The sequence below is a fragment of the Gymnoscopelus braueri genome (assembly GCF_963280865.1).
Source record: "Gymnoscopelus braueri genome assembly, chromosome: 6".
NCBI classification, from domain to species: domain Eukaryota; kingdom Metazoa; phylum Chordata; class Actinopteri; order Myctophiformes; family Myctophidae; genus Gymnoscopelus; species Gymnoscopelus braueri.
Genome location: NC_137607.1, coordinates 50431347 through 50446654, shown reverse-complemented (window position 1 = coordinate 50446654; position 15308 = coordinate 50431347). Strand labels below are relative to the sequence as shown.

General features: G+C 39.8%; 1 protein-coding gene across 1 annotated transcript; it reads left to right on the top strand.

The window, feature by feature from the left end:
- The first annotated feature begins 12237 nt into the window (after positions 1-12237).
- Positions 12238-14669, top strand: lsm7 (LSM7 homolog, U6 small nuclear RNA and mRNA degradation associated). Its single transcript, XM_080431114.1, has 4 exons — positions 12238-12273; positions 12498-12588; positions 13644-13715; positions 14052-14669. Exons 1-4 carry the CDS (start codon positions 12268-12270, stop codon positions 14192-14194), a joined length of 312 nt encoding a protein of 103 aa, XP_080287240.1. The 5' UTR covers positions 12238-12267; the 3' UTR covers positions 14195-14669.
- The last annotated feature ends 639 nt before the right edge of the window (positions 14670-15308 follow it).

Below are 15308 nucleotides of genomic sequence, written 5' to 3'. Positions count from 1 at the left end.
CGCCCACCGTGCCCGTGCACAATGAAGGCTCAACGTAAGGGACGTCACTGGAGCTTTGGGACGCCGACATTTGAGAACCGTATGGTTTCAACAGACTCACATGACACAGCCTAGCTTTTCCTTTAGGCCACACTTTATCCCCTGCCAAATCATTACCCAGGATTATGTCAACCCCTTCCACTGGTAATTCAGGACGCACTCCAACCACCACCTCCCCACTAACCAACCCGCAGACTATGGTCATTATATGGAGCGGTACGGGAATGATCTGCATACCCATACCTCGCATCAACATGAAATCTCCTGTCTCTGAACCTGAGTAAAATGGCATTACGTCTTGACGAATAAAAGTATGTAATGCACCTGTATCTCTCAAGATGTTAACTCTTACTGCCTTCATACCAGGTAGTGCTACATAACCCTCCGAAATGAATGCTGAATACTCAGAGTCACACCCAGTGGAACACCTGATGTCCGAAACACTTTCCATCTTAACATTTAGCTGAGGTGAGGGAAAGGCAGATGCAGCCAAAGCGGCCGGTTTGATTGGTGCACCACTTAACAGCTTCTCTCTAGCTTTAAGAGCAAAACAATCCTTTTTCCAGTATCCGCTTTTATGGCAAGAATTACAAACATTAGACTCATCCTGTTTCCCTGAACCATCTTCAAACACAGAAAACCTTGAATCCCCCAGCCCCCCAAAGCGTTTTACTATAAACACTGGACCACCGGTCTGATGCGTATAGACACCACCAACTACACTTTTGTGTATTAAACCGTATTCATCAGCCAAGATGGCTGCTTCTTGGGGTGTCTTAACTTTTCTCTCGGTTATGTATGTAGCAATATTAGCGGGTACACAGGTTTTTAATTGTTCCAGAGTTAGCAGATCACAAAGCTCTTTGAATGTTTTAACCTCTGACGCAACACACCATCTGTTAAACTGGACCAACATATCTCTTACAAATTCAACATAAGTTTGCTGGTCATTTTTCCTCCAATTCCTAAAACGTTGTCGATAAGCTTCTGGTACTAATTCATATGCCCGCAACACTGTACTTTTAACCACTTCATATCTTTTACTTTCTGCTATTGTCAAAGAAGCATAGGCCTCCTGGGCCTTACCTGTGAAAACACATTGGAGTAGTAGAGTGCGCTCACCATCAGTCCAGCCCCTGCCACACGCTCAAACAGGGAAAAAAACTAATCTGGATCCGTCTCTGAAAACTTGGGAAGCAATTTCAAATTAGATCCTACATTAAACTGCTTTGCTTCACTAACACTCAATTTTAACTTCTCCTGCTCCAATTCCAACTTTAGCAATTCAGTCTTTTGTCTCATTTTTTCAATCTCCTTCTCATGTTCCAGCTTAATTTCCAGCAATTCCTTTAACTGCCTAGCAGAAAATGAAAATGTTTTACCATCTTCCTCGTCATCCAATAGCTGCACCTCCTCCTCCGGTAATACGTCCTGTGTCACCAAGCTGTCCATGAGAAATATCTTGACCCTAAATTTTAACCGCTTGTCACGGATCTCAATTTTGTAGTGTTCTGCGGTGTTTAACAGTTGTTCTTTTGTGCATTTATCTAGAAGCTCCACAGAGGGAGCCTTAATAAATTCCTCGACCAAACTCATTTTTTCAAAAAAAGAAAATGTGCAAAGGTTTCAACAAAAAAAATGGAACAAGACCCCGGAGCCCAACTCCCCTATCTAACCTGCCTACCACAAACTGACTAACTCGCTCACCCCTAGTCTTCAGTGGCCCTCCTGAGTCCCCCATTCCGACAAGGCATCTCAGTGGTACCACTCCATCCCATCTTTTGTGGAACACAGTCTAAACCAAAAAAAACAGAGATTCCCATATGGAGAACCACCGTTAAAATCTACCGGGAGTTGGAACCCCAAGGACTTCACCACTCACTTAACTTTAAAAAAAAACCTGCACTAAGAAAAAATGAGTTCCTTAATGCTCTCTCCCCCCCAACCAAAATACAAACTGTGTGTCTCCCAACCCAATTTGTTCAACTTAAGAACAAAACCTAAATAACAAACTTAATTGTGTTCTAGAAAACGCTTAAGTTTAATTATCACTAATTTAGGTTAAAAAGTGACGAGCCCCCATCTTGTCATGAACTGAATCACATCATGACAAAAGTGGGAGACGACACACAGAGGGTTAGCTTTAAATGTATTTATTTATAACTGGAAGAACCAAAAAGTTATATTTAAGTAGAATGGGGTGTGTATAGTCAGTGGTATCAGTAGTGTAGTGCATGTATGGACGGACGGACGTGTGAAAATGTAGTGTATGTGCAAGGTGCAGAAACAAGGTAGAACTAAACTCAAAAGGAACCAAAAGCAAACAATGTTTCCTGTGTAGGGGAGAGAGACAGAATGGCCCTGACCAGCCTGCTTAAATACTCCAGCAGGTGATTGGAGTCAGGTGTGCCTCGTCGTCTAGGCACACCCCTGCAGGCTGGTCCCCTCCTCCTACACAGAAACAGAAAACCATTAGAACTCACAGCAACACTACACACAATAGGATGGGTCATCACAATGCTAACTTTATGCCTGTTGGGTGTCATCATTTTCAATTACATGCTCTTGAAATATGTATTTGTAGTAGTATTAATAGATTTAAATTTACTTATTTCTTTATGTTAATGTTATTTTACAACTACAAGTGACAAGAACAAATATTATTGTACTTTAATAACGTTTTTTTTTTTTTATTACTTTCCAGAACAAAACTGGTCCAGGGCGCATGATGGAAATCCTGAGCCTATGGAATGACAACAACTTTCATCAACAGACAGTCAGAATAGCGTTCCATCATTTTTTATCCATGACTGATTTCCAGTTCAAATTCAGCTGCTACCAGTGTGGTGACTCTCCACCAGTTATCATTGCTGATGCAAACTGGAAATGATCCTTTGACATTCCAGGTAAGACTGAAATTGCATATGGACCAAATTGCATATGGACCACTTTACTTGAGCATGCAAATTCATACACATAATTAACACTTAATTCATGATGAATAAATGATAAACCCATACATTAATTCATCATGAAGTTATCATGAACCCTCCTCGCTACTCCTACCCTCATCCTACATTGAGGAGCACCAGGATCATCCTGGGCACACAAGTGGATCTGTGTAACAACATCCTAATTATATATTAATTAATTATATATTACACTTGTTTAAGTCATAGTGATTTCAGCTTTAGTTAATGGTGAGGACCAGGAATTAATGATGAGTTCATGATAAATTCATGATTAATTAATGTATGAGCTGACCATTAATTAATCATTAATTATGTGCATGAATTTGCATGCTCAAGTAAAGTGTGACACTAGTCACCTACACTAGTTGCCTACTAATGTTATTCCTTTTCACAGTTGGTACATTCAAGAGGCCAGATCTTGACAACATCACAGAGAAGGACCTCAACATAGACATTCAAAGATCATGGGAGGAACTGGATAAACAGTTAATTGCTGAAGGCATATCTCACACCCAGCACCCCAAGTTCAAGTGTTATGCACAATGATACTTTGCAACTTTTTGCTTTTTTCAGATGCACATTTATTGTCCATGATATCAAGAAAATGTGACCTTTCAAAAAGCAACTGAACAAATTTATGATATTTGTCACCCAGTGTACCTAGTGCAACATTATGCAGAAAATTGAAATGGTAGGTTTCACATATTAACTTTTCAAAATTTTCTATCATTAAATATTCCCAGCCACCGCAACCAGAAATCCATACAAATCAACCAGTTCCTATTCTAATCTTGTTCCATGGATGGGGAAGGATGTGAGGAAAGGTGACATTCTTCCTAAAACAGAGGTGCAAAAGGGAATGAAAAAGAGGAAGAAAAACACCAACGTGTCTGCTCAAAAAGTGGATGAGGAAATGATACTGGCGCTGATTGAGTCCAAGAAGGTATGTACAGTATAGGCATTAATTGGCAGGGTTTGTTTCTGTTATTAATAGTCTACATAGCCACTAAAACTATAATGTCCAAAACTTCCACAGCCACAAAAGAAACAGCTGCAGGAGGCATGTCTTGTCCTGGGGGTCAGTGATGAGGGATCGATCACAGACCTGATCAACAGACTACAAGAGCTGCTAAATTACAAGGAGATTTTTCCAAAGCTGTTTTTGAAGGTGGAAAAAAAGGAGGTGAGAGTGAAAACTGAGATTATGTTGTTTTATGTAACTGTTGCATTCTATGTACATTCTTATAATAAGAAAAAAGCTAATTAAAGTAAAAAACAAAAACAAAAAGTTTGTTGGCCTGTGTCAGGGTTCTGAGAATAATGTATGTATGTTTTTTGTCATTACAGGCGGTGTATTGCACTTCTCCTGCCCTCATGGAGTTGTGTATTATCTAAACCTTTTGTTTTGGGCCGAATCTGCCAGGGACCACGTTGACGGCTTGCTCAGTTTCAAAACATTTCCAACATGTTTTATATCTGATGTGTCTGGACAAGTTGCCAGACACATGAATAATCGCAGCTGTCAAATGTACGTTGAGCAAGATGATGGCCGATTATGTCCATGGTCCATGGACGGCGGATAATATTAAAGGTGCTGCAGAAAAAAACCTAAAAATACATCTGCCATGGGTCAACAACCTGCACCAAAAATACCCCCTAGGACCACTACCAGACAGCGATCCCTTTACAAAGGTCCACCCTATCACACAAAGTAGTGATAGATATGCTTTGTATGATCGGTTTCACCAGCGAAACCATAAGAGGCCAGAAGAAAAACTGAGGAGCTTAAACTTGTGCCCCGAGCTAAGGTCCAAAATCAACACTTCTGTAGCAGAACAATTAAATCGGCAGATTGCCTCATCAAGATACTCTTTCTGTGAAATGAAGGAGACACATTTTAAGCACAGTCTGAGAATTATGATGGAGATGCACAACTGCCGAATTAATGACTCATTCATGGAAAAAATGAGACGAAAGACCCTCTACCCCCTTATAGTGGAGCAGCATGGCACAATCGTCTGCAAGACTGAAGGTTGGTATTGCATTTTCAAAGATCAGTATTTAAAACTAGACTCTGCAATAGTCTGGAAATATTGAGTTTGTAAGACATTTAAATGTGTGTATTCCAAAGATCCAAGCACACAGTATTTAACATACTATGGCTCTGGAGGTCTTTAGGCATGTATGCTGTATTTGTTGAAATATCAGTGTCAGTGATATGTGGCTTGTAATATCTGTATTGTCAGTGAGGCCATCAAGTTATGCCAGTGTGACATCATTGCCACCCGTGACTTCCACCAACACTGTTGCTGCTGTTGTAGAAGCCAAAGAGAGCGCATTTCCAGCCAACAGGTACAGGATTTCGGAGGAGGACAAGGTCAGTAGGCTACATCAAATTTATTTCCATAAAAACACCCTCAACCTTTCTTTTTTTGTGTTGTTTCTGAACTAATCAATAATTACATCATTTGTAGGAAACTCTGAAAGGTGTTCTAACAGCAAGTGACGATGATGACATTCTCAATGTAGTTGGAAAGTTCCATCTGAAGCTCCGGGACCTACAGAGTGTTTGTCCTCTTTCCTTGGTGGAAGACACAGAGACCTCTCCGGCTTTGCGGACGCCATGGTTAATCTCTGATGTGAGTATTAGTGTGGCCTTGAATTATTTTCTTATTGTAAATATTTTGCAGGCTCAAAGGCCGAAGGTCAGGCCAGGGAAACGATTAAATAAGACAATGATTTTATGTCCACGGTAAACACAAATTTAATTTAAATAAATATATACCTAAATACATACCTAAACACATAAATAAATACGTAAATAAATACAAAATATATATTTAGGAAATTCATTTATTGGTATACTAATTAACAATATGTGTAGAAACTACTGAGTTAAAGGTTCATGCATGCACACTCAGCCCTGCAATAAGCTCTGGATTCATTTGAAGTTGGGGATGTTGAGGGGAGGAGTTAAGACTTTATTATCTTAACAAAATACTCTGGTGTTTATATTTACCCCTCTACCTCTCCTCTTAATACAGTTTTTAATCAGCTGAGGCAGTGTGGGAAGGGCATCAAGGCCACAGTGGCCTTAGGGAAGATAATTGTTGGCCTCCATGGAGTTACTGCCCTACTACTATTTATATTATAAGGAAAATACTGAATTTTATAACATCTACTGTATTGTCAGTAGTCAGATATGATTTACTCTAGTCTGTATGCAATCATGTGTAGACGTGAACATGTAGTCAACTGTTCTTTGCTTTATCTTGCTGAAATGTCATTTTCATTCAGGCTGTCAACTTCAGAGTGGCACAAATTGACCAGGACTGCAGTATGGTAATAAAACATTTTTATGTGTATGTTTTAAGATACAGTGAAGACTATATTGAAGGCTAATACAAGAATATGTTTGCATAAATGTTTAACCCTTTAAAACGCTTTTTTCACCCGGCACAGTCAGAGAGTTATGGTGACTTTGAATATATAAAGTGGAATCGTGACTGGGATGACTACGAGCATGTCAGTGATGAAACAATTAAAAACCTTAAGGTAAGTATTGATATTTTGAAAGTATGATTGCATTTAGAATCTAGATTTCTTGACAAATGTTTATTTAACATTTCAATTAATATAAAATCCAACTCCCCAGATTGCTGACAGAATCTTTCTGCCATTCATGAAGGGTGGAGTCACCTATGAAAAGGGGGACCACTTTATCCTTTGGGTAAGCCAAAATTTAACATATCAACCATGTAATGAACATTTTGACCAAATAATTGCATGACCCTTACAATTTAAATATTATACAAATTATGTTATAAAAACGTTATGTACATAGCTACAATGTGTAAAAAGTTACTTGGCAGCTATTGTAGATTATTATTATTTTTTTCAGAAAGATTAATGTATTGTATAAACTGCATGTATGTGTTTCTTTATTCTTTGTAGGTTCTTGACTTTCTAAAGCAGGAAATAAGAGTGTATGACTCTTTAAAGAAATACAAACTGGACGAGCGTGACATGGGAATTCTAAGGTAAAGAAATTATAAAATAAAGATTATTATATAAACAATATACTGTAATAAGCCCAAATTCATACCATTTAACATTGTTTAAGATGTATTTGTGTACAGGTACACAGAATGCAATTTAAAATTGTTTAAGATGTATAGAATACTGACTCCATATGTTTTTTTTAAGAAATGTTTTCAGGAACAAGGGGGGACTTCATGGGTGGAGGGTCACATACCCACCACAGTGGAAGCAAAGGGACAGCTCCAACTGTGGCATTTTTGTGTGCACGGTAATTACATTTGTGAAGCTTTAATATGTGGTCTCAACATTGTTAAGAAACATAGTCACCAATCTGATTATGTGACTATATTATATCGTCCCAAAAAGGCAACGGAAAATGAGGTGAAAAACCTCACCGTCACCAACGAAGCCCTGTATCCAAACCAGTGTGAGATGCTCAGGCAATATCATGCCTGTGAGATGCTGAAAGTCACGAGTATTGAGGTCAGCCATATTCTATTTTGTCTTCAGAGATCAGATTTAAACACAGGGAATAACAACTTGGTAATGTGTTTTTTGTTTTCCATAGAGTCTACCACCTGCGAAGGCAGAGCAACCAGAACCTGAGAGAAAAAGGAAAAGAGAAGACGAAGATGACGAAAAAAATAAAACACTTGAAGATGAAAACAACAAGTGTTTGTCCTGGAAGATGAGGGCCTGCGCCTTTCAGCATGTATCAGACACAAGGTATTGATGAAAAAATAGAAAGCACAATCATTCTCTGATAGATGTCATGTTGTCATTACAAAGGTGGCTCTACAGTTGTAAGCTTATAAAAGCATATTGGAATGAAACTGTTTTTAACCTTCTCTCAGAACAAGTAAGTAAGTAAGAAGGCCAAAGTTTCTTGGATCAAGTGTGATATCTGCCGTCAGTGGATCCACTTTAAATGTGCAGGTGTGGAAGAAGGAGACTGGACCAAAAGAAAGTTCCAGTGCGGGTGTCATCATGTCTTGTAAGTATATCACACATGACACTCGACACATTCCCATAAAACAATATAATAAGTCTTTAACTAAATAATTGCTGATTTTTACTGTGTTCAATGTAATATAGTTAATAATTTAAGTGATATAAAGTACTACACTTTCTTTCAGCTACAGAGGTTAAACTTATATATTATATTTACAGGTAAAACTGCAACATTTGATGTGTATTATACCTATATGTTGGCACAGAAACATATCTGCTGTAATACAAATAATACCTGGATTCATAGTAAATACTTCAATTTTTTTGCAGGAATTTACAAGTGCTGCAATCCACTCATACGGACAGCATTCTAACCGACAAAGAGATACAGGTATTGCTGGCAATCTTTACAATTTCACAAGTGTTTGCATTTGGTTCATAAACACAAATGACTTACATACTTTAAATGACATGTTTTTTTGAATTATATGATATTTTATATTCACAGAATGTGGAGAAACATCTTCTGAATGGCAACATATTGTCAAACAGAATGTATCTCTTCCAAAACAAAGACTATGATCCATCCCTGAAATCATACTATGATGACCACCTGTCTGTGCTCAGCGAGACACAGGTAAAGATGTTATATGTATTTAATCCAATCCTATACAAATGTTTTAATTTTAAGGTGTCCAGAAGTACAAAATGGATACAATTACAAAATCAAGTAAATTCTTACTGTTGACATCAATATTGCAGACAACACAACTCCTGGAAAGACTGCAAAGAATTCCTAAACTGGGGGAAAAACAGTCTGCTGATAAGGATGCCTATATCAGAGAAGTGATTTTGCCAGAGGTAAGTTAAATACTCTTTAGTGTAGGATTCTACAAAATTATTAATTCTGAATGTGCTGGCCCTGTAATATATTCTGACATACCACAAATGTTTCCAGGTTATCATTCAGTGGCTGACAAAGAATCTCTCCGCGTGTCGATATGAGGCAGAATGTGTTCTGCTAAGGCACAACCGGTAATAGCAATACATACTGTATAATAATATTACATATTAAAGTACACTACTTCACATATTCAACAATTCCCTCCAGTCAATAACATTAATGGATAATCATAATTTCATTATGTCACAATGACAATTCATGTGTTTAAAAATATTCCTCAGGATAAATATAGGCTATAGTAATGAATTATGTATTTTTTCTTGTAGGAAAATGCCACCCACTATCTAACTGATATGGCTGCATCTCGGATGGATGATAGACAGATGGACGGACGGCAGACAAGACATGGCACACTAAATATCTAACATTTCACAGCCCAAAAACTGGAAATTATACATCACATATGACATTGTATAAATAAGTTATAGGCTAGGCTATAGGTTATATTATTGGTGTTAATAGATGCATTATAGACATCTAACGTTAGGAAAAGGTAGGCTACTTTTATGCCACCGCTTTATATTGGTGTTTAACATTAAAAAATCAACATAATAATAAGCATGCTGCTCTCCCTGTTCTTTTTGTGTGTGTGTGTGTGTGTGTGTGTGTGTGTGTGTGTGTGTGTGTGTGTGTGTGTGTGTGTGTGTGTGTGTGTGTGTGTGTGTGTGTGTGTGTGTGTGTGTGTGTGTGTGTGTGTGTGTGTGTGTGCGTGCGTGTGTATGTGTGTGTGTTGGGGTTTGGGGGTTGGGCGGGCGGGCGGGCGGGCGGCCGGGTGGGGGGCTGCTATGTAAACGTATGTTTTATAATGCCAATAAAGCTCCTTTGAATTGGAGCTAGATAGATGGAGCCTACTAGTTATAGCCATTTGAATCTAACACTGCTGTAGTACAGCTTAGTGTGACTATTGTCATGGCAGACCCTTGAAGAGTGTTGGTTCCAAGTTTGGTGTGGATTAGAGCAACTGTGCGCCTGTGGCATTGGTTATTTCAACTTTATTATGTATAAGTATAAAGTAGTTATAAAACCATTTTGCCCAAATGTCCCTAGTGCCCAGTTGTCCAGGTGCCCACATATCCCTAGTGCCCAGATGTCTCGACCCCTAATTGCCCACTCGTCCAGGTGCCCACGTGTCCCTAGTGCCCAGATGGTTTTGGTGCCCACCTCTCCAGGTGCCCATATGTCCCTAGTGCCCAGTTGTCCAGTTGCCCAGATGTACCATAGTGCCCAGATGTCCCTAGTGCCCAGTCGTCCCAAAGATATGGTGCCCAGTTGTCCAGGTGCCCACATGTACCATAGTGCCCAGATGTCCCTAGTGCCCAGTTGTCCAGGTGCCCACATGTACCATAGTGCCCAGATGTCCCTAGTGCCCAGTCGTCCCAAAGATATGGTGCCCAGTTGTCCAGGTGCCCACATGTACCACAGTGCCCAGATGTCCCTAGTGCCCAGTCGTCCCAAAGATATGGTGCCCAGTTGTCCAGGTGCCCACATGTACCATAGTGCCCAGATGTCCCTAGTGCCCAGTCGTCCCAAAGATATGGTGCCCAGTTGTCCAGGTGCCCACATGTACCACAGTGCCCAGATGTCCCTAGTGCCCAGTCGTCCCAAAGATATGGTGCCCAGTTGTCCAGGTGTAAAATAATAACAATAATAATAAATAATGATAATAATAATGATAATTATTATAGTGGCATACCATTATATAAAACGACATACCATTTAAAAATGGCATAAACCTTAAAAAGTGGCATAAATCTTTTTTGGAACGGCATACCACTCCCAGGAACGGCACATACCACTTTGGAAAGGCACAGACCGTTTTAGAAAGGCATTTACCGTTTTGAAAATGGTATAAACCTTTAAAAGTGGCATAAACCTTTTTTGGAACGGCATACCACTTTGGAAAGGCATTTACCGTTTTGAAAATGGCATTTACCGTTTTGAAAATGGCATTTACCGTTTTGAAAATGGCATTTACCGTTTTGAAAAGTGGTATGCCAAATACCACTTTTGGAGCTCGCCCTTGATAGCGGCTACACCAGGCGCGCGGATACAAGAGTCCCGCATTTGCCGCATACGCAGGCTTTAAAATAGGACTGGATCTAAAAGTGCGTGTGTGCGTCTGTGCGTATATGCGCGTGTGTGCGAAAAAAGTCTGGTGTGTTTCCACAGTAATTGCGAACGCGGAAGGAGGCGCGGCGTGCCTCCGCCCAAGTGGAGCCTACTATGAAACTCTGCTCGGCTTGTGAGTGTGTGTGTGTGTGTGTGTGTGTGTGTGTGTGTGTGTGTGTGTGTGTGTGTGTGTGTGTGTGTGTGTGTGTGTGTGTGTCTGTGTGCAGTGCACTGCCTGGCTGCGGCCGACAGAGTGCGCCAGAGTGCAGCTACAGTCAAAACACACACACACACACACACACACACACACACACATAATATATTCGAGCTGCGTTCGCTTCCAGCGTTCGCGCGTCTTACTTGTGGAGTAGAAGTAAAATATGTGTGTATGTGTATATATGTGTGTGTGCGTGTGTGTGTGTGTGTGTGTGTGTGTGTGTGTGTGTGTGTGTGTGTGTGTGTGTGTGTGTGTGTGTGTGTGTGTGTGTATGCGCGTGTGTGTGCGTGCGTGCGTGTGTAGGCTACGTGTGTGCGTGTGTGCATGCATGCGTGTGTGCGTGCGTGCGTGCGTGTGTAGGCTATGTGTGTGTGTGTGTGTGTGTGTGTGTGTGTGTGTGTGTGTGTGTGTGTGTGTGTGTGTGTGTGTGTGTGTGTGTGTGTATACTGTATAAGATTCCCCCTTAGAAATAAATGTCATAATTTTGTCATGTTCGATGATTTGATTGGTGGGAGAGTTCTCAGGCAGCGTTGCCATGTCGGGTTATTATAAGCGACTTTGGACTTCTTTTTCTGTAAAGTGGCTTGTAAATATTGGTAGTTGCGGGTTACGTTTTTTTGGGCTTGTTTCTAAAGTGTACTTACTTGCAGAAAATGCATTATTTAAACCAGTGGTTCATCTCAAATATGTTCATGAAAATGTTTTGTGCCCATGCAGGGAGCATTTGTGTTGTTAGAATGTTTCAAACAAGTTTTTGAAAATAGCCGATCTACAAGCTCATAACACGTCGCATCGTGACGCGTTGTGTGCTTGTAGGTCTGCTATTTTCAAATAGCCGATGTTTAAAGTGCTCATGTGGCCTAAAGTTGCTTATTCAGGCTTGTTTTCCGAGACATGGTTGCTTATTTCTCTCACAAGAATCTGGCAACAGTAGTTCACGGGTCAAAGTTGAACCTCCGCGTCACTCTGCGAACATGGCGGTGAGTTCTACTGGTTTACGTCTGAATGGGAACTTTTTTCACCATTATTATTACGTATAAACAAATTCATATTTCAGATTGAGAGTCAGTGACTTTGTTCTTTGAACTCGCTATGGAAAAAAAGGACATTGTAGTTTGAGACACGCCAACATTTAACGCAGACGCATGCTAACTGGTTGTTAGCACGCAAGCTAACTGTGTGTGTGTTTCCTCTTGGTCTGCAGGATAAAGAGAAGAAAAAGAAGGAGAGTATCTTTGATCTGTCCAAATACATCGATAAACCAATTCGAGTGAAATTTCAAGGAGGTCGAGAAGGTGTGTGTGTGTGTGTGTGTGTGTGTGTGTGTGTGTGTGTGTGTGTGTGTGTGTGTGTGTGTGTGTGTGTGTGTGTGTGTGTGTGTGTGTGTGTGTGTGTGTGTGTGTGTGTGTGTGTGTGTGTGTGTGTGTGTGCATATTATCAGAGCTGGAGGCAACGCTAGCCAAGCTATCTGGTGCAGCTACAATCAGTGAGGCCAGGTTTTGTGAGGGAAATAAGCAACCAGGTCTAGGAAAATAAGCAACCTAGGCCACATAAGCAGTGAGCACTTTAAACCTATTATGCGTCGGCTGTTTGAAAATAGCCGATCTACAAACTCATGTGAGTGTTTAGATCTGCTACTTTCAAAAACTCTTGCAATACAAATGTGAAACATTCTAACAACTAATGCTCTCTGGGCACAAAACACTTAAATGAAAATATTTGAGAACCACTGGTTTAAATAATATTTTGGAAGCAAGCCTAAATAAGCAAGTACACTTTACATTACAAAACTTTTTTTTTTGTTTTGTATTTAATTTTTTTCATTCAATTTTTTTTTACAAATAAATGAAAAGAGTTATAAAAAAAACACGCCCCCCTCTCGTATTAGGAGGGCAGGGTGAGTCACCAGAACCAAGGACGGGTGTTTTTGATGAATCTAGCATGTTAAAAATGGAGTTTGAAGATGTAATGGGTTTGTATAGGATGCGGGCGTGTCTGATAACATGATTACATACTGAATCAAGCAACTTAAAAACTGTCTGGGGGGTTCACAAAAGCCTGAGTAGACGATAAAATGACCCAACGTTTTTTTTGAAAGTGAAATATCCCTTAAGAAACAAAACAAAAAAGCAACCTGCAACTACCAATTTTTACAAGAAACTTTACAGAAAAAGAAGCCCAAAGCCGCTTATAATAAGCCGACATGGCAACACTGGCCACAATATTACGTTGATATTTACATACCGACCATAATGATGAACAATGACTGCAATGCAAAATTGTCATTGGACTAGTTTCCATCAGAAGTCGTGTGTATTCTAATCTAATCGCCGTTGTGCTGCGTTCACAGCCAGTGGTGTACTGAAAGGATTCGATCCTCTGTTGAACCTGGTGTTGGATGGTACGATCGAATACATGCGAGGTAAGCAGAGCCATTATATATAGACCCATGTGTAATGTACCTGAGACCAGCTGCTCTTTTAGTTAGACATACTGTGGCACAGTGGTTCTGGACCATTACCAGTCTTACAGGTCCACTTGGTCCCATTTGTACACTCTCAAAATGGGGGTCCTTGAAATTTAAGTTTGAGTACCACTGCTGTTGTAGGCTACATTCTGCAAATGTTACCACTTGAACCGCTTTTCTTTTTAGTATGAAAATGTAATCAAATAATTTTGCACTCAAGTCACCAAAGGACAAATTAACAACCTGATAAATGACTCTTCTCCTTTATCCATACCCTCCATCTCTGCACAGACCCAGATGACCAGCTTAAGCTGACGGAAGACACAAGGCAGCTGGGACTGGTGGTTTGCAGAGGAACCTCTGTGGTGCTCATCTGTCCTCAGGATGGCATGGAGGCGATACCCAACCCCTTTATCCAGCAACAGGATGGCTAATGGCGGATTTGTACTTAGTTGCTCGTCGGTGTCACGCGTCGAAAACAGACGATCTACAAGCTCACGGTGCGCTCTGAGCTTGTAGATCGGCTATTTTCGACGTGCGGCACAGACTCGCAGCTAAGTATAACCTAGGCTTAAAACAGTCAGACACAATCCCATTCTACATGCGTTATGCAGTTTGTGAAACGTTTTTGGTTCACAACCATAATTTTAGTTTTCTTAAATCATGTAACGGTGATTATGTACATATGTCAAAGCAAATTTAAGTTGCGTTGAGTCATATGTTGGTTGGAAAAAAAAGACACCTTTGTTTCTATTTGTGTTGTGGAAATTTGATTAAAAAAATATTTTTGAGTTGTAAAGAGCCTAGGTGCTTTGGGCAGTGTCTATAGTTCCATGTTTTCTTTTTATCTAAAATGAGTGAACTTTTTACTGTTCTTTGTTTTGATAATAAAATACCCTTAAAAACTCATTTGTCAGGGCTCTTCAGTTGCATATATAATTGAAACGTGTGAGCTCCAAAGAGATCTAGCTGGTAACATTTTTGCATATCATTGCTGTCCACTCCATTTTGACGCTTTTGCATTTTTTTCCCATAAATCAGTGCTATTGAACCACTGTTTACGTCTGTGTATTGGTAAAAATAATATTGAGCCAATGAAAAGTATTAAACCTCCAACCTCATTGTGAGCTTGGAGGTCCATTCAGCTGTTCTTACCAGTGATGAACCCCCTAACTCCACTTTTTTTTTTTTTTTCTTTTTTCATTTCCTGAAAAAAATTGGAGTTACTTACTCTAAAAAGGTACTCCCTCATATACTTAAGCTGTATCCAGAGTTTAACAGCTTTTTTATTCCTACAGGAAGAGAGGTTTTTGATTGCGATCTAAGTTAAAATGTGTATTATAGAGATAAAGGGAGTGTGTGTTGTGTGTGGAGATAAGCCGTTCAACCCTGTCTGCACACTAACAAAGAGACAGTTGTATTATCTGCATCAGGTTGGAAGCTCTATAAGCTGGGTGAGGTAATGTAAACTGGAAGGTGTGTCTTCTTCAATTAGATCTTAAACATGACAAAGTAAATGTATTTGTAGAAAATCTGCTCAAATTCTAG

Excerpts from the sequence above, each read along its gene's own strand:
- lsm7 (XM_080431114.1), top strand. Across the intron at positions 12,589-13,643 it reads ATTTCAAGGAGGTCGAGAAG|CCAGTGGTGTACTGAAAGGA; the intron begins GTGTGTGTGTGT and ends CTGCGTTCACAG. Across the intron at positions 13,716-14,051 it reads TACGATCGAATACATGCGAG|ACCCAGATGACCAGCTTAAG; the intron begins GTAAGCAGAGCC and ends ATCTCTGCACAG.